This window comes from Halictus rubicundus, chromosome 1, assembly GCF_050948215.1.
Source record: "Halictus rubicundus isolate RS-2024b chromosome 1, iyHalRubi1_principal, whole genome shotgun sequence".
Taxonomy (NCBI): domain Eukaryota; kingdom Metazoa; phylum Arthropoda; class Insecta; order Hymenoptera; family Halictidae; genus Halictus; species Halictus rubicundus.
In genome coordinates this window covers 18,339,277-18,358,298 of record NC_135149.1, presented here as the reverse complement: position 1 = coordinate 18,358,298, position 19,022 = coordinate 18,339,277, and the positions used below count along the sequence as shown (strand labels likewise).

At 45.4% G+C, this 19,022-nt stretch overlaps 1 protein-coding gene across 5 annotated transcripts in view; it reads right to left on the bottom strand.

The window, feature by feature from the left end:
* Window positions 1-484: 484 nt before the first annotated feature.
* Window positions 485-19,022, bottom strand: part of Dll (homeotic protein distal-less) — a 135,364-nt gene continuing 116,826 nt past the window's right edge. For 4 of the 5 annotated variants that reach the window (XM_076791974.1, XM_076791968.1, XM_076791992.1 and 1 more), the window contains exons 3-5: window positions 6,594-6,765; window positions 2,869-3,181; window positions 485-1,517 (exon numbers count right to left, since the gene is read on the bottom strand). In XM_076791974.1, the coding sequence (XP_076648089.1) occupies window positions 1,499-1,517; window positions 2,869-3,181; window positions 6,594-6,765 (504 nt within the window). In that variant the 3' untranslated portion in view covers window positions 485-1,498. Of the gene's footprint in view, window positions 1,518-2,864; window positions 3,182-6,593; window positions 6,766-19,022 lie in introns of those variants that run through there. The other variant, XM_076791979.1, reaches the window with a different exon arrangement.

The following is a 19,022-nucleotide window of genomic DNA, read 5'->3' as shown; positions in this document are numbered from 1 at the left end:
TGCATCTATTTTTCTTCGAACAAGCGCGGCGGAGGTTTACGCGATTGAGCTTGCTGAATTCAAATTGCTCAATTTTTTAACGGGGTTAATATCGGTGATGATCGTCCGGGAGAACTGGAAATTAGGCCCGGTTGTGCCCGACATTCGGCTCTCTCATGAATTTAATGACCACGCGGGTACTGTCGACACGCGTGGTCCGAGCCGGTGATTTTTTCGCCGCGTATTCGACGAAACCGCGCGCTGGTTCTCTCTCTCTCTCTCTCTCTCTCTCTCTGCGCTCCTTTTCGGAGGAGGTCCCCGGCGGGTTGCTTCATCCGGAAAGGAGGGACCAGTGATTACACCGGTGATTGCCGAGATCGTTTGACTCACGAAAATGTCATTAGGGTTTCATTACTTCCAACCGCCTTGAGGAACGACTGCTCAACGAGTTTATGCAACGCGTTCCCTGCCTCCCTCTCCCCCTTCTATCTCTTTGCCCCCCTCTTTCCCCACCCCACGTTCGGATCCCTGTGCGTCCCCCTAGACCCCTTTTCCGTTACCCTTTCCGTTCTCCAAGACCGTGGTTCGATCCAACACGAAGTGGGTCAGGTTGGCCAACTGTCGCAAAGGGATCGACCGATCTAACGTCACCGGGCGATTGACATTTACCGTAAGGAGATCAACGTGACGCGAGGACGCAGAAATCGCGGCGGCGGCCTCGAGAGAGGTGGCGAAGATATCCATTGTCCGAGCGAGGATAATTGTTCTAGACAGAGAGAGAGAGAGAGAGAGAGAGAGAGAGAGAGAGAGAGAGGGAGAGAGGGAAGGGGGGGGGGAGAAAGAGAGAAGGAGATCGGTCGCTATCCTGACATTTAACGTCGAGCGTCGAGCGTGTAATCTCGAAGAAATTCTGGGGATAATCGCCAGATCGATCGATCCTTCGACTACCCGGCTTACGCTCGCGTACACTCGATCATCGAGCCCGACGAGTTTCTAGCGAAAGAGGTACCCTGGGTTTTTCATTGGTTCTTACGGTTCGCTGGCGTGTGGTTCGCAGCGACTTCCGGCGACGTCCTCTTGCTTCAGCAGATCCGTTTCACGAACGTCCTCGTAGATCTCTTGTATCTTCGGGCGAAGAGTTTTTCGTTTCTTGCGGTCACTCGATAAACACGATTCTAGTTTCACTGACGCTAGTTCGTTCGAGAGAGTGTCCTGCTTCCGGTCCGGGGTGCGCTCGCGCGAGGCTAAATTACTAGAAGTTCCCTAGCGGAAATGCGCCGCGACGTGCACCGGTGTCGCGGATCCTTGTCCACTTTTCTCTACGGACGGGGAGGGCCGCGCACGGTAAAACAAAACCTCCCGCGCGGACAACAGAACGGAAACAATATTAACATCGAACGCGAATCCCATCGCGACTGGTGCTATACGTATTCACACTTTGGGGACGCCGGCGCGACGGCGCCGATCCGGCGCAAAGAACAAGCGGTTCCTCTTGAACACTGCTCGAAGGACGTCTTCGTTAAACCGCCGGCCACACCCTGCAAAAATACAAAACGGAAGGAGGTGATAGGGGGTGTACTCTTCAAGCTAGCTTCAGGGAATGTTCAAAATGTCTTTGGGGATGGAAATACTCTACTTCTAGGATTCTGTTGATTTTTCAGGATTTAGGAACTGGTCAAGGCTCGCTAAGAAAAATTAAGAAGGTGTCTCTAGAGGTTGAAACAGTGTTTCTACGATTTCATGGGTTTCTCAGGGTGTATTAATTGAGCTGTCCTTGCTACAAGGGATGAAGGAGGTGTTTCTAGGGGTTAAAGCACTTTTCCTGGGATTTTCTTGGTTTTTCTTATGATATCTTAGCTGATCAGAGCTAACTAAAGAGGTTAGAGAGTGTCTTTAGGGGTTGTCACATTGTTCCTACAAGTTTTTTGGTTTTGACAACGTTTTGAAGCGGTTAGGGCTGGCTTTAAGGGATGAAGAAGGTGCTTCTAAGGGTTGAAACGCTGTTCCTACGATTGTCTTGGTTTTTGATTATACAGGGTCATCCGTTTTTAAACGGCCAAACGTCAACCAGCTATAGAGGACCCCAGATGGAACAACTTTCACCCCTAACACCTTTTTTGATTCGAAGTTATTTCATTCAGTCTCCACGGCGTGCCCCATGTCAAAAAAACCAAGATCCAAAGGTGATACAAAAAAGTTGACTTAATAAAAAAGATGCCCCTATTTATTTTAAACCAAACAAAGGAAAAATCATCAAGATACATAATTGCAGTCCTAATATATTTAATCTTAAGTGAACGCAAAAAATGAGGGGTTTTTGCAATTATCTAAAAATCAAGACCGAATCGAAAAAAGTGTTAGGAGTGAAAGTTGTTTCATTTGGGGTCCTCTATAGCTGGCTGACGTTTGGCCGTTTAAAAACGGATGACCCTGTATATTTATCAAATGCTCGCTAGCTAAAGATGTTGAAGTCAGGATCTCTACGGATCGAAATACAGTATTAACTGGTTATTGATGGTTTTAAGGGGTGAAGAGGGTGTCTCTAGGGGCTGCGACACTGCTCCTACGATTTCCTAAGGTCTTGACAACGTATTAGACTGTGACAATGGAATGAATGTACAGAAATGAGTTTTGGGCCGGAGAATTGAAGCTTGACGGACTACAGTTTAATGAGTTCAGTGCTCCGGGTTGAAGATTAAAGTATCTGTGTGCTACAGACAACATCGAAGATCAAGACGAATCGATTCGTTTCATCGAATCAAAGTTTCTGCACACGATCCATTAACAATTGCCGATGAAAGGAGAGCATGCTCCTCCATCGATGTGTGACTAACTTGTCAATGGGTGGATCAAGGTCTTGATTAACGAGAATTGAGGTCCAGTACTTACGTGAGTAATCCAGGATTGGGATCCGCCTGGTACCAGGAGTACTGTGGCATGTACCCCGCGTGATGCGGCGGTGGTGGTGGCGGCGGTGGATGGTGTCCAGGCGTGTGGGGATGGTGGTGGGTGTGTGGTGGCGCGTGCGGATGCGGATGGTGCTTCATCTCACCCGGCCAGGAGGGTGCGGGTGGGCTCTCGTTGTGCTGGGGCGACATCTCGCTTCCGGGGCTCGAACTGCCGGGGGTGTGACCCCCTGCACCACCGCCCATGCCGCCGAGGTAGCCCGTCGTCGGACTTCCCGACACCGAACTTCCGCCTCCTGCAACCAAAGCAAGAGTCCTTCTGATTAATCAAACCTCACTCGGTGTTCTTACCAGGGACTGAAAACTTTCTGAAAAGAAACTGTTATGTACCGAAGTAACTTTAGAACTAGACTGCGGATTTTATGCATTTAGCAGAAAAATAAGTAGAAAAAATGTACTGGAAACATTAAAAGAATTGGAGGATATGTAATGTGTAAATTTCTTTAACTATTGGAGAAAGAAAAATATCCTAAGTGGCTCCTGTGCCTTGCAATTGACGCAGTCAATTTTTATTTTGCACAAAAATCCGCGGTCTATTTATGACTCTAGGTTAAAGCAGACCCAAGTACCGGAGTTAGGAGGGGTGAGCAATACTCTGTTCAACTAGCAATCCTAACTGCTGATTAATCGTAACCCCATTGAACGTCCTGGACGATCCTAGGAAGAAGAACCTAGGCTGAACACCTAGGCCAAATTCTAGTATTTGCACGAAACTTGAAGGTCCTACAATAGCTGGCTGAAGTCCACAATCCACTTGGAGATTGAACAGTCATACAATGTGAAATTATCCATTTTCATACACTTTTAACACTAGGTTTACTATTATTTGTATTATTATTTTGAATTCACGATTACAGTGATTTCTCTATATATGTCGCCAAGATCTGGATGATAAATGTCACGGAACTATCCCCACTACCGCGGAAGGGTCCCCCCGGGTATACCCCGTGAGGGTCCACGAAGCTCGAGAGGCCTGAGACGCCGAGGTGTGTAAACATAACACGGCTCGGGTATGTCTCCTGCACGATACACGACGCTGGCAAGACCCGTGTTGTCGACATATATCGAGAATTCATTGTATTGAGATTGTAATGATGTATCTATCAAATTTATTTCTTCGGGTATACATTATTAAGAAAACGACGAATAATTTGGATAGACACATTCTTATTACATTTATAAAGTAACGTAAAACGGTCACTCCTAGTACCCCGTAAATCTAGTGTTAAGGATCTCCAGAATCCTCAATCATTCGATTTCGTGCAAGCGTAGCTTATCAGAATGACGTGGCTCCGGCTGTGCAAATTAATTTATGCAATATTTTGGTGATCCTTTCACTTTTCATGCTCGGTACACCCGTCTTCGCGCGAAAGGCTCTGATACTCGAGAAGAAGCGAAAACCTTTAGCCGAATGCATTTCCTAAAGAGGTTGTTTCCACAATGAACGATAAATGGGTTTGGGCATTTTTCGAAGGCATTCCGGTTCTCGTTTCAAATATGTTTCAGCGGTGGCTGTGACAAGGAAGCTCTCGGTGCCCGCCACGCGTCGATGACTGGTTACACGCACCGACGCAACCAGTCGTATCATAAAGTGAGTCAGGAGATGTGGATCGGCAAGGTTGTCGAACGGTTCTGCGCCGATGGCGTTACGATTCGATCTGCTTAATTGATTTATATCTTCCCGACTGGATTCGTCGGTTTCGCTCGTGTCGCTGTAGGTAACAGAGGCCTCTCATGCGCCTGTGGAGAGCTTTTAGCCTGTTGTGTTCTCGACGTCGGTCGCGTGAAATTCGTTGGCATCGGATACACTACCGTATCGATCGACACGCTGAATATTTTCAACGTGATTTAAACCGTATCAGAAGCGTGTCCGACGTCCCATTGATCTCACCGATACGCCGTAATTATAAGCCTGCAAACCTGGTCGGACCGCAGCGTTTTCTGGTAGCCCGTGTCGCGAGTGGAAACTTCTTATTATTCGTAAGATTGAGTTATGCTAATATTTCGCTTCTGTGCTCCGTTCCGCCGCCAACGGATCCTCCAGGAATTTTGAACAAAATGTGGGTGGTCAAAGAAAATTATTAAGCGAACGGTTAACCCTGACAAACTCATGAATAGTTAGAACATCGTATAAAAATAAATAAATAAATGTATCAAATCCGCGGTCTAATCATACGAGTATATTGTTTGGGAAGCATTGTTGTGCTTGATAAGAAAGTTTCTACACAGCAGATCATTAAGGGGAGACGATAAATAGAGATCTTAGAATCGAATTAACCTTTTAACGTGAGAATATCATTTAACTTTGTAATTCGCATTAAACGCTTACAATTTGCAAAGCAGCTCCAGCTGTCAATTTTAAAGATAAAAGTTCAACGAATTCACCTTTTTTTCTAACATCGCGATGCATCTGTATTGCTCATTAGCACTCAAAAATAGTTAGTACGTGGATTGCTTTCTCGGATCATTAAAAAGTTAATTTATCGTTTGACGTAATCCGTCCATAAATCATCGGACACCAGCTTTCATCCTAATCAATAATCGCGATTATGATTAGACCGGGCTTTTACAAGACAAGGGCTTCAATTCACTTCAATTTTACGCTCGCCGAAGTCAATGTCTGGTAACTTCTGAACGAGGGTGATCCTAAATTTCTACAGTGGCATAATATTCGCCACCCCTGCGTCATCAACGAAATTTCAAATGATACCGTGCCCAGATCCAAAATGTCCTAACCTAACTCTTTCATCCCCGGTGTCAATTCGACACATTTTTCACGTAAAGGATGACATTATTTTACCATATGTGGAACAATTGATCCGAAACTTTATGATTTTTACTTTCTAAACACGAAATATATACAGGGTGTTGAAAAGAACCATTCAATATTTATATGGTATATAGGATACATTGTACTGAGTAAAAAAGCTTTAGTAAACATGGGTCGAAAGGTCAACCGTTTCTGAGATATAAACATTTTTGCTTGCTAACTTCATTTACTTCTGGCCTTTTGATATTTGCAGAAGATTTTCCACGTGTCTTCCTTCCTTCGATAAATAACTGACTGATTCCGGATGAAATCTACTGTCGGCACTTGAATAAGAACATTCAGAACGCGGTTTGTAAACACTAAAGTAAACATCGCATGCGATCATGATACTAGCAAACACAAATGTTTATATCTCAGAAACGGTTGACCTTTCGACCTATGTTTACTAAAGCTTTTTCACTCAGTACGGTGTATCCTATAGACCATATAAATATTGAATGGTTTTTTTGAACACCCTGTATATTTAGCACTGTTAACCCCTTGCCCTACAATATCGAGTCATACTCGTGATGAAGATTCTGGACTGAGTCTAATAAATATGTATGTTATTAATTTCCTTTAAACCGAAATAAAATTCTATTTCGGTGTTGTTAATGTACAGCTATCGAAGAACATACAGGCATACAATAGATATAAATTTTCTCCCTCTTTTTAGGAAATTACTAATTACGATGTAACGACATTCGTTACCAAAAGACCATCATTGAAATTCGAGTTTGCTTGCTCAGGTAGCCGATACAGGGCACTACGTTATGCTAAAAGTCAGCCGGAGGTGGAGCCCGTAAATTACATCTAGGAAAATGAGAAAGATATCGAACCTCCTTGCATGAGACTTCCGGGCTGGCCCGGTTGAGGGGATGGTCCTCCAGGTAGAGCGGTTCCACCGGCTAGAAGGCTGCCGTGTTGTCCTCCGCCGCCGCCACCACCCTGCTGCGCCGCCTTCATCATCTTCTTGTACTTACTTCTTCTGTTCTGGAACCAGATTTTCACCTGCAACAAAAATCGAAAGAACGGGTCAGCTTGGAACTCGTTTCGCGAGTTGTCGGTAGCTATTGCAACGCGAAATGCGCGGTGGGGTTGGGAGGGGGGGGGGTGGAAAAAATATTGACGGAGAGAGAGAGAAAGAGAGAGAAAAAAGGGACAAGAGGAAGACGTAGAAGAAGAAGAAGAAGAAGAAGAAGAAGAAGGAGAGCCGGGTTGATGTACTGTTTAACGTTGGTCCGAGAGACGTGGGAAGCCGGCAATTTCCACTGTCTCCGCGTCTGTCCTTCCTTCCGTCAAACATCCGATAATTACAGGCCTGATAGACATTTTCTGCGAGTACACGCGTAATGATACACGCGTATTTCTTTGGCATATATATTTTCCTCGAACGGCAATCCCGGTCGCGCAGGCGCCTTCGATCACGAGGAAGATACATTGTGGCACGAGATCCGAGCCCTGTTCGCGTTGCCAATCTGTGATACATGGCTGCGGCGACGCCCCTAGCAACCGGGTAACTAAGCCACTTTTGCAGAAATTAAGTAAAATTGAGCGCGACAGCCCGGGGATCGCGTTCTTTCAAGCTGGGAATATTCGCGACAGCGCCCCGCGTTGGTCATACAGGGATCACACTGTTGGATCACATCAGGTTATTTAGAAGCTAATTTCGATCGTCGTATAGCGAATTCAATATATAAGGTTGTTGCAAATGAAATGGCCGTTTTTGTATCGTTAGCGTAAACTTCTATTTTACAAACTTTATTCATATTCCATTAATCGAAATAATTTCCATCGACATCGATGCACCTCTTCCATCGTGGTACAAGTGCCCCAACGCCTTTCTGGTAAAAATCTAATAAATGTGAGGCAATAAATTCATCAAATGCAGTTTTTGCAGCACATTATTCGTTGAATGTTTCTCCATTCAAAAAGCCATCTAGGTGCTTGAAAAATATGGTAATCAGTAAGTAACAGGTCAGGCGAATACGGAGGGTGAGAGAGAACTTCACACTTCAACTCTACTAAATTTTGTAGAGTTTGCTTCGCAACATGTGACCGAACACCGGAACGACATTTTTCAAACCAACACCTTATGGTCTAATCACTTATTATACCTTCGCCAATAGCAGCATTTATGTTTTTCGCTGTTTCAGATGTAGTATGTCCAAGTTTGAACTCGTACAAGTACATTATATGAATTTCCATTTTATCCATGGTGAACGAAAATCGATTTTCAATTACGTATACTGTACAATGTCAATAAATATGTACTTTTCATATTGTAAAACTTCAACGCCATCTGCCGTGGAAAAACTAAACTACAAAGACGGGACGTTTCAAATGTGAGAAACGGTCCTTTCAATTACAACAACCTAATATATAAACATAAACTTTCCAGCTACGTCTTCGTTGCCTATGTAACTTTGTAATGTATATTCAGTATTTCGGTGAATTTTTACCCATAGCGCCAGTAGCTTGATCCAGCATCATAACTTGGATTCAATGATCGTTCGTAGCAAGTCTAAAACTGCAAACGCAACCTGCCTCAATGAATAGACAAGATTGACAAGTTCTATAATGTACCTGGACTATACAGACCTAGCAAATTCTATCACACCACCATCTGAGGGTCTGAAGGTCAAGCCTGTCCGCCAAGCCAAGCTAACGGAGAATCAGATCAGCCTCCGATTAGATGCAACTACCAATGAAGCCCTACCCTTTTCAACAACGTTGCTGCACTCTTCCAGAATACTTTAAGGGTGGGTCTGCCTTTCGCAGGGACGCGAAGGGAGAACGCAAGGAAGGAGGGGAGAAAGGCAGAGAACAGTGTCGAAAAAAAAAAAATAGGAGGAACAGCCAGTTTCGTAACTGTCGTTTCTTTCGCCTGTCCCTGCCTACACGCTGCATAGAACGCCGGGCACGGCCTGCAGCGGATACTAATGCGCGTGTGCCGCTGTTAGGATTGCACATGCGGTATTTTTTTGTGTCCTCGCGATCTATACGTACGCCGCGTGCACGTGACGGGCTGCTCAATCTTACGTAACCCTGCCTCATAGAGGCGAGCGCCTGTGCCAAGAGAAACGTCGGATGAGGAACACGCTCGTGTTTTGCGCGAGCTGAGCGTACACGATGCTCTGGAACCCTTCCTCGGAAAACAGCTTCGGGAAGAGGATGATCGACTCTCGGCTCGTTGACTTTCCAAGGGAAGTGTGAGCGATTTTTTCTTTTTTTTTCTTTCTTTCTTTTCTTGCTGATCGTGTCTTCGATCGAGTATTCGAAGACTCGGGACGATTCAGGAGGTACGAAAGCTGTTTGGCTCGGGATAGCTAAGCCAGTTAGCAGACGTCGTTCGGGTCTGTTCAAGTTCGATACGAGCGACATTTTTCCGCGAAATTTATTGCCAGACCTACATTCGTCTGATGCACATACATAAATATCGTGAGCGGCTTCGAACGCTGTCGCGACGATAACGCTCGCATAATGTGCATCAGCCTCTGATAAAGGAACGATACTCTCGAACATGCTATCATCGAGGGATTACGCAACCGACTGCCGTTTCCTTTTCCGTCGGATGCCGGAATACGCGAAACTAGCTATTGTTAGCACCACAGTTCTACGTGGTCTCCAGGTGCTGGGCACAGATGTGTTTCCCTAATCGAGTCCCTCGATCCGAAGGTCTTAGAATCCTGAAAGAAAGGATTGGAACGATCGTGGCTCTATTCTGATCGATAACTGCTGGCTCGTTTCACATTTCTGCGGTAAATAGAGAATTGTTGCATTATTATTTTGTGAGTTACATTGATTCAAAGTTAGCATCCCTAGCGCACTAGTCACATAAGGGTTACTACAGTGAATTCTCGATATATGTCAACAACAGGGGTCTTGCCAGTGGCGTGTATCGTCCAGGAGACATACCCTGTAGTGGGAATAATTCCGCGACGATTATCATCCATACCTTGGTGACATATATATAGAGATCCACTCAGTTCGTTTATTAGTCCAGAATATAGACTAAATAGGATCCAGCTAAGTTTACAGTACCTACCAAAGAGAATCAACAATATTAACGCTAGATCTATCAGATAGATCAAAACGATCCACTTGAGATACTCCAATGTAGTGAAGTCAGAAAGGAGTTTCAATGAGAAATGATTGAAAAAATCCACCTGGTGTATGAGAACGACCTCTATTTCGTCATTATCGAAATTGCGAAGAAGCTTCTATGAGAAGTGATTATAAAAAGCCACTTACTATGTTATTATTGTTACCAGTTTTACTGTTATCGAAAGAACGAAGGTGTTCCAATGGAAAATGATCGCTATCTTTTAGGTTACTATCTTTGCCGAAATTCTAGACGAATATTACATATGATATTCACTTCTAGTTTCCTGCTAGGTCCAAAAGGTTCCACTATACTTTCCATTGCATCATTACAGGACTCGAAAAGGTACCCTGGCAAGAACCTGTCAATTCCATCACTCGTGGCTCTGTTGTTACACTAAGAGTCTCTCGGAGTTTCGACAGGAGTGCTGCTAAACTTTTACGAGAACTGAGAAGCGAATGGCTCCGGGCCGCTCGGTGCTCCCGTTAATTAATCGATGACCGTGTTGTACGGTTACTGTGGTTCGGATCGAGTGGCGCGTCAACGGTTTGACGGCTGTCAGAAGGACGAACAGCTCCTCCTCATCAACCCCGGCGTGTTCCGGCGGTTGTGCAATCGTCTTTGGTCCGGCGGGTGACGCGCTCGCGCGTCCACGGCTTTTTACGCCTGGGGCGTCAATCAGGAACGGTTACTTTAATTAACCGAGGCGGGGCGAGGTGCCGACTAGATCCCCAAGGAAAACTGTCCTAAACCAAAAGAGTGCAACAGACGAGAAAACAGAGAGGGGCGGGGGGGACGAAATCGTCACGTCGAAACGAGTTCGTTGAAACCGCAGCGCGGGTGCGCAAGAAACTATTCTTTAACCCTTTGCGGTTAGCGTTCATTTTACTTCAGAACTTGCTGCAAAATGATACAGTTCAATTATTTTTGCATAGGCAAGCCTACTAACCCGTTGCACTACAAGTTATTTTGCGGTTAAAATGAGTACACCTTTGTCGTTCTTAATTGGTTAGTCCACAATTTTTACTTATTTTCTCATCGCGTTCGAGGCCGAAAAATATTGCACAACTCGGCGATTTGAAACGCGTCCATTTGGTAAATAATCGAGACTTTTCATTTTGTCTTTGTGGTTCGGACCATAACTACGTTTACACTGATTAATAAATAATTTTTTTGTTTCGAATCGGTAGAATGACCGGAATCGTGCGAACCGACGACCCATGCGTTTCAGAGCATGCTCTATAAAAAAATATATAATTTATGCGATCTTGATTATTTTTGCTTGAAAAAAATCAGACATGTACTTCAAACATCAATAAACACGCGTGCAAAATTCCGATGCTGAAGATACAATAGTTCGCCATGAAAGAATTGCTAAATATTCATGATTACGTCCTCGAATGCCAGAATACCTTAACCTATTTAAAACAGATAAGAAACCCTAAAATTTTAGTTGCATACCATGTGATGGTGATATTATTGACGAGGGGTCGATGGCAACCAACGAAATAAGGGATTGGTCAATGTCGAGTCTGGTTTGACATAGGAGCGTAAAAAACTAAAGGAAACTACAGAAAAATTTTGCTACACTGAAAAAATAAACAGAACGAAGATAAAACAGGCAGACAGAGAGAGGACGGGGGGACAAAATCGTCATGTCAAAACGAGTTCATTAAAACCGCGGCTTCGAGAGAAGAAACGGCAGCGGGCCCGGCATTGTTTCACGTTTCGTACGTCGAATCGGGCCCGCAGACGAACAGGGAATGTTCGTGTAACGTGTGCCGTATAAAATGGCCGCGGTGCGCGTACGGTATCGGCCGAAAAGTATGTTGCTGTTACGCGAGAGAGAAACAGTGCCCATTGGCGAGTGCGCGCGCGCGCGCGCACCCAACGGCGCGGCGGCGCGGCGCGGCGTGCCGGCGCAAATAAATCTCTGTCTAATTGCTCGCTGAAAAACCAAAGCGGCCGCGTAGATGGCGCCCGACAAAGGGCCCAGCGTTAAGGCCCCCGTCCCCTGGCGGTTTATTTCGCCGGTCGTCGGGCCCCGGTGAGCGCCACCGCGCTTTTGTTTATTGATATTTACAACCAGCCTACAACGCGCGTGGCCCGCGCGACCCGCAGCTTTTGCCCGCGAGGACAAGCTCGCGTGCCTTTTTTCGGACGCGAAGCGTCGGCGTCCCCTTGTCGGACAAGCAGGTGCAGATTCTTGCTGTGCCCCGAGATCGGACGGTTACTTATCACTAGAGTTACCGGTGATCGATGGCCACCGGGATCTACGAGCGAAAATCACGAGCGCAAAAATGTAGAGTGACGATTACCCCCAGAATTCCCTGGATATTTTGCTACCGTTGGTGAAGTTGTGAAGGACATTTTGTGGGGAATATGTCTAGCATACTAGGGTTTACTCAGAGTATTTGTATACAGTGAATTCTCGATATATGTCACTAGTGGGGATAATTCCGCGACATTTATCATCCAAATCTTGGCGGCATACATATATATTTAGTAATATAAGTTTATGTCCTTTTTATTGGTACAGATAAACGGCATGCTAAGCGCATCATATTATACACTATACAGAAAATTAGTCACCTTCGGGTTCCTTTAATACAGTTTTCCCACCATTTTATAATGTTCCTGACACTTTATTGGCAAGAAGCTTCGCATGGCTACATTTAACGTGTTTTTGAATTCTCATTTGATGTCATCTCCAGAAAATAACACGGACTGGTTAAATGCGATAATAGATAAGCAGGTAAGAATAGTTGTTGTTTCAGTTGTTTGTTCAACAAGTTTTCGCTCGAACGCGCAGGACATTGCTTTCGCGATCGATATAATGTGTGCGTGTGCAGACGAAACCTAGAAGCGACACTTTCTCAGGTACTTGACAGCTCATTGACGAACCAACAATTGCATCTTTAGCGTTCTCGTATGAAGAACATATTCTTTACAAATGTGGATACATTAATTGGCGAATGCACGGTTCACGAATTCCGTGTAGAGGTGTCCCTTCGGTACACGTCCAAAATCGCATACTACAAACGCACTCGCATCAAGGCCGAAGACCTGACAGAACGAAACCAGGCAAGTATCCTAAAACTTGAGGTATTTTAAGTGGCAGATGATCAGGTACCGAGAAGTCTCTCTTAGTGGAGCCCACCACAGGCGCGTCGTCCGATCAAAGTGGTAAGTCTCCCGTTCGATGATCGCAATCGGCCTAGCCGTACGGAGGGACATCGCGGCCGGTCGGCAGCCGGCAAGAAGAATTCCGACAAAAAACGCACGGTCCACGGTTCGAAATGTATGCAAATGCGCGTGACGAGTCAGCACCGCCTCGCGACGGAATACATAAGTACACGAAGCTGAAGGAACGCTCGACGGAGGCCGAAGCGAAGGAAGAAGACGAGGACGAAGAAGAAGAAGAAGAAGAAGAAGCCTTGCGCTTGAACCGGGCGTAACGCCGACGGCCGCTGTGACGGTGGCAAGCTGCTATCTCTGTCCCGGCATAGTGAATACGTGGCCCAAGTTAGGGGACTTTGAATGGCCGTCGGGCGCCCCGCGCGGGCGCAAAAATTGCGCGCTTGCCAGCCGGTGGTCGCGCAAACCTTTCTCGCGACAACCGGTGAGGAAAAGGAAAAAATCGGAGGACAAACTTCGTCGTTGAAACTTCGGCGAACAAACTGGAACTCTGCGACGGACCAAAGATGTCCGTTCCACGGCTTCCGACGTCGCCCACGGCGAACCGGCGCAGAACAGCCCCGTCGCGTCACTCCGTCGTCGATATCGACGATGCATACTCAATGAGCGACAGATCGTCGCCGGAGGGTGAAGGGGCGTCCAGAACACCGGGAAAGGGGTACAGCAGCCCGGACAAGGTTTCAGGAGTAAAAAGCACGCCGTTTCGCCTGCGTGAATCCGAGAGCGCGGCCTGTTTAATATTTATGAGAGGCATCTAGGAATAATCTACGTCTAAATGAAAACGCTCCCACCGAATCGGGTCTACGTGGCCCAGCTGCCTCGTTGAACGCTCAGGCGACGCGAGACACGATCCTGGGAAGAGACTTCGTGCGATTGATTTTTCGTGGTTGATCTTGTAGCGATCTTTCAAATCGAACCGTTCTTTACAACCAAATATAGCGAGTTCTCGATTTATGTCAACAACAGCGTCGTGTATCGTCGAGGAGACATACCCGAGTCGTCCTATGTTTACACTCCTTGGCGTTTGAGGCCTTTCGAGCTTCGTGGCCCCTCACGGGGTACACCTCGGGGTGGTGAAGATAATTGTGCGACATTTATCATCCGGGCCTTTGCGACATATATAGAGAAATCACTGTAGCTTTGTTTTGAGAAAATGCAGTGGGCGGCAGCTTGGGAGGTTGTTGATGGCGTTGTGTTGCGGAAAAAGGTCGTAGTTACTGTTCGACTATCGATTTCAGCTTCTACTGAATTCTAAATATCAATTAATTTCGATGAGTTCATTGGGTGGTCTTGAGCGATTAAAATTCTTTGAGTCTGACTCAAGGCAAGCCAAATTCACTGTCGGATTTCTGTTTGTCGAATTTCCTATGTTATAGTTATCATCTGATCATAAATTTTGGTCGGTATTATTTTTGACAAAGAATTAATTCAATTTTGAATAGGGAAACGTTCTTTGTCCGACTAAAGACAGTCGACATTCACTGCAAAAGTTTTCGGTATTGCAGATCTTTGTCTGTCTAATCTTTTACAATATATTTACTGTCTGATTGTATGTTGGTAGTATGTACCAATTTTAAAAAGTAAATTAATTCAATTAATTTAATTTTAATGCTCAAAAGTGAATTAATTGAATTTGGAATAGAGGGAACTTCTTTGTCTGATCAGAGGCCGTCCCAATTCACAGTCGGTTAACAGCGTCCATATCTGTCTCGTGCGTAAATGGCCAAGTAATGCTGTAACACATTCCTTTTAAATGTTAATTTTAGTGATGGTCTGGAAAGACTGTCTAGCTACAAACGATCTGTTTGTACTTGTAGCCTATAGACATTTTGCTAGCCTACTGATTCGTTGGTTATCGGGCCGGGTTTAGCGTGTTTTAAGATTACAGGTTTCGTTTTTCCGAAACATTGTGTCTGGTCATGGACGGTCCGTTTCCACTGTGAGCTTTCCGTCTGACCGACACAAGCGTCTACGTTCTCTATCGCAAGAGGAGGATCAGCCTAAGTTGTAGCCTTCCCGTCGTTACTTTTGACCGATATTCGTTGCCAGTTATATCGAATACCATAATTGGCGCTTGCAAAAATGTAGTCCTTGACTTGATAATACCGGCCGATAGCACCAGCGGCGGCTCGGCGCGGTTCTGTTAACTGTAGTTACAACCTAGTTACAATACCTCGGGGCATGAATGATAAAAGTTTCGGAAGGTTTCGAGGCGTTTGATAACGTTGAAACGGAGAAGTGCTTCGGGAGAAGTGTGCATCCGATCCTTTGCCGGAAAATTCGTAAAAATCCTTCCGCGAAACTTCAACCTTTCGATCAACCAAATTAACAAAACAAATCAGTTTCTAACAATTTCGAGTTAACCGCAGCAAAGAAAATCAACGGGACATTATTGCTTCCGTCGCTAATATTATTCCGTCATCCGGAATAATATTAGCGTAATATTTCTTCGTCAAGAACTGCACAGCAAGAAACCCATACACATACAAGATTATCCGAACTAACAGTTTTTGACAGACTCGGCGTGATGGTTGTCTATTCCATTAGCGGGCTGTTTCAAATAATCGTAAGGCAAGAAGGCTATAATTTTACTATCAGTATGTACTCTAATAGTTCGCCCATAAACGCTAATTGCTCATAGTTACTATAGTTCAGTCGCGTAAACACATTCTAAAATTATTCCAATAACTCGTTTCGCAAGGAGCATATGAGTCCACCATTTCAATTTCGTTATGGTAGCAGAAATTACATTATACCTCACTGGCCTAAGTATCTTCAGCTCAGTTTCATAAATCTATCATATAATCTTTCAATGCTTTACTTTTATCATCGAATATACATTCAGAAGCATGCTTGACCATTAACCTCCCCTGTCAACCTTTTCCAACCCGTTTCAACCCCTACGAACATCCTGAAACCCAAAAGAACATTCCTCATAAACCTCCCCCAAAAATCAGTATCAGTCCCGAATAATCCGATTGCCAAGTTATGACCGTTATCATTAAGTATACATTGAGGAATGTCTTTAAACGTCTCCTCGAACCCCCTTCAACGCTGTTCAACCTCAACCAAATCCAAATCCTTGGATCGTTGTTGCCAGCCATTTCACCCTGTTACCGAATAATCGGATCGCCAAATGAACTCGCCTAACCGGGCACCGGGATCGCCGTGGAACAGCCCGGTAGTCTTAATCCCGTGGCGGCGGGTAGCCACGCGTTTCTCCGGTTGCGCAACGCGGTCACGAATTATGCTCGGAAATCCAGCCGCGAATTATTTCGCCAATCATCGTGCCAACTCCCTGTGGGCCAGTCAGCCACCCGCCGCGCGTGCAGATCGTCGCTGACACAAAATTGGAGGTTATATCGTAGCCGGGCGTATCGCTCGCTGGATCGAGTTATATTCCCGCGGCGGCAGCGGCTCGATCCCCGTCGTATACACACCTACACTTGTACGCACACACGTGCATACACGGTACACATGCCGGACCCCCGTCGGCGTGGTTCTGAATGATCCAATCTGTCCGCACAATAAATAATCACGCGTATCGGCACGGCCTACCTGCGTCCTCCTGTATGCCGAAAGCCGTAACAAACTAATCCGTCATCGGTACCGGACGACGACCGTACAAATCGCCGAAGGGTTTTTCAACGGGCAGCAATCAGCGCCAGCCGGGCACCCGATCGATCGATAGGTGAGACCAACACCCACGCGGAACGATACGAATTCGACGAGAACACGGGGGATGAAACGGGACCGTTTTTAATTGACCTTTGTCCCCCGCAACAGCTCGAGAACCCTTCGCAATCCTAGCCCGATTGATCGGGCAGAACCTGCACAGGTCCTCGCTCCCCCCCTCGGACTTCAAAGATCGGTTCAGGCTTGTTCTCTCTTCGGGGTTGATTACGGTGGTCGTTGCCACTGGGGCTGGGTAATCTGTACTTTCTGGTTTCGGGCGATTTCGGTCGCAGAAATTGTATTGGTGCAACGATTTTAACCATTTTCTTGACTATTCAGATTGTGTCCATGCTGGATGCAGTTTATTTATGCGAGATGTGGGGCACATGTTTTGTAGATCGTGGAAATATATGTGCATGTACGGATGAAAATTAATATCTTCTAAAATCTTATTCACAATAGGAATAAATATGTTTACAAGATTAGTAGGGTGCCGATGACACTCCACCCAGTCAGTTGGGGGTAGGTGAAATTGAGGTGCATTGTAGGGCCTAAATCTTTCCACCATCATCAGCATCAGCCAGAAAATCCATTACGCAAAACGACATAATTAACCCTTAACACGTTGTCTGGTGGTTACCAGTGACCAACGCTATTCACTTGCTTACAAACGCTTTTCGCAGAATTAGTGACAAGCAGTATCGATTCAATCGTTCTGAAATGAATTATACTATACATCGAAGACGTCATTACCGAGTAACTCATAATTATGGAGATCTCGAACGAAATAGGCAAGACTTGTATGAAATACAGAAAATTCACGCGGCAGTGAACGTGTTAATACCATCAACCCTAATTGGCAAAGTGAAGCCAATGGACGAAAAATTGTATCCTACCAAGAGAAAGCTACAAATATTTATAAAATGATTTATTCCGACTTCTTTTACTTCTTTTTCTTTCCATTCCAAGATGGATAGAACCAATACTACCATTATTACTACTGGACAGTTCGATCGTAAATGTCTCCACAGTAGTATAGGCGGAGAACAAAGAGTTGAAATGCTATATTTTCAGTCTATATCGCCGGCTGAAAGGTCATTGCCAAAGGATTGAAGCTACGGTAACCAAACTACAGCCTATAAACGTATTCAGAGACACACAGACGAACATATGTCGCATTTTCCGAGCATGTAGTCGCCTGGTCGAGCATGTCAGCAGGTATCGTAGATACCTACGTTCCCTGCCGGTCTCGAGGGTGGGGTGGGGGGATAATAACAGCCGTGTAAATGCGTCACTAGGGCCCCGTTCGTTCGCATAATGCTATAATGCCTCTTTTTTTTTTTATTTCGCTCGCCCGCTCACTCCCACAATGCAACGTCGGTTCCCCCCTTGGTTCCCCCCTCCCCTTCGTCTCTCCCCCGCACCGGCCCCCTCGCTGCTTCGGCGATTCCCACTTCCTGCCTGGCATCGGTGATGCGCAGTGCCACCTTAACAACAACGAAATTCCCCAGTGGTGCAACGGCCCCATCGCGCTTTGTTATTCATCGCTGCGCTTATGCCTCTCCCTTCTTCGTTTCGTAGACGAAACGAGCCACATGCATATAGTTATCTGGCAAGAAACGATGAAATATCGCTCGAGAACCGAGGGATCCGGTGGCAACACTACCCGAGGAACCGGGTAGTCCGTTGTCCCTGCGAATGACACTTGTGCCTCTTTGAAATTTCAGACTGTTCAACTGACCGTTCAGTTTCAAGGAACATTGCCCGCGAACGCGGATTTTTCTGCAAGATAAGAATCGCCTGAATCAATTGCAAGACACAGGGACTACGTGGACATCAGCCTCTTTCGCCAACAATTTCTCTGTTTTGTGTTTGTCCTATCCATCTTTAAATGCACAAAATCTATTCGTGAACAATTTAGTTGGTGCGTGGAATCTCCACAATTGTAACAGCAAGCTCTGTGTTTTAAATCTAGAGACCGAGTGTGCTAAGGTTCATCGTAAAAAGAATTTCGGAGATTTTGAATTAAATTTTAGCTTGGTGGAATCATTATTATTTAGACATTTTTTAAAATTGAAATAAAAATGAGCAGAAAATATGAAAAATTCTTTTCATATTTAATCGTTTATATAGGGTCGATAAAAGCCTTCTGAATAATAAGAGCCGGCAGTGTGTCGAAACTAGAAACACTGTTCATGAAGCTTCACAATAGGAAGAACCACAGGTCTCAGAACTTTTGTGCGTTATAGCAATTGTATTCCTGAAAGCTCAGTTCCTCGGTTCAGAGCAC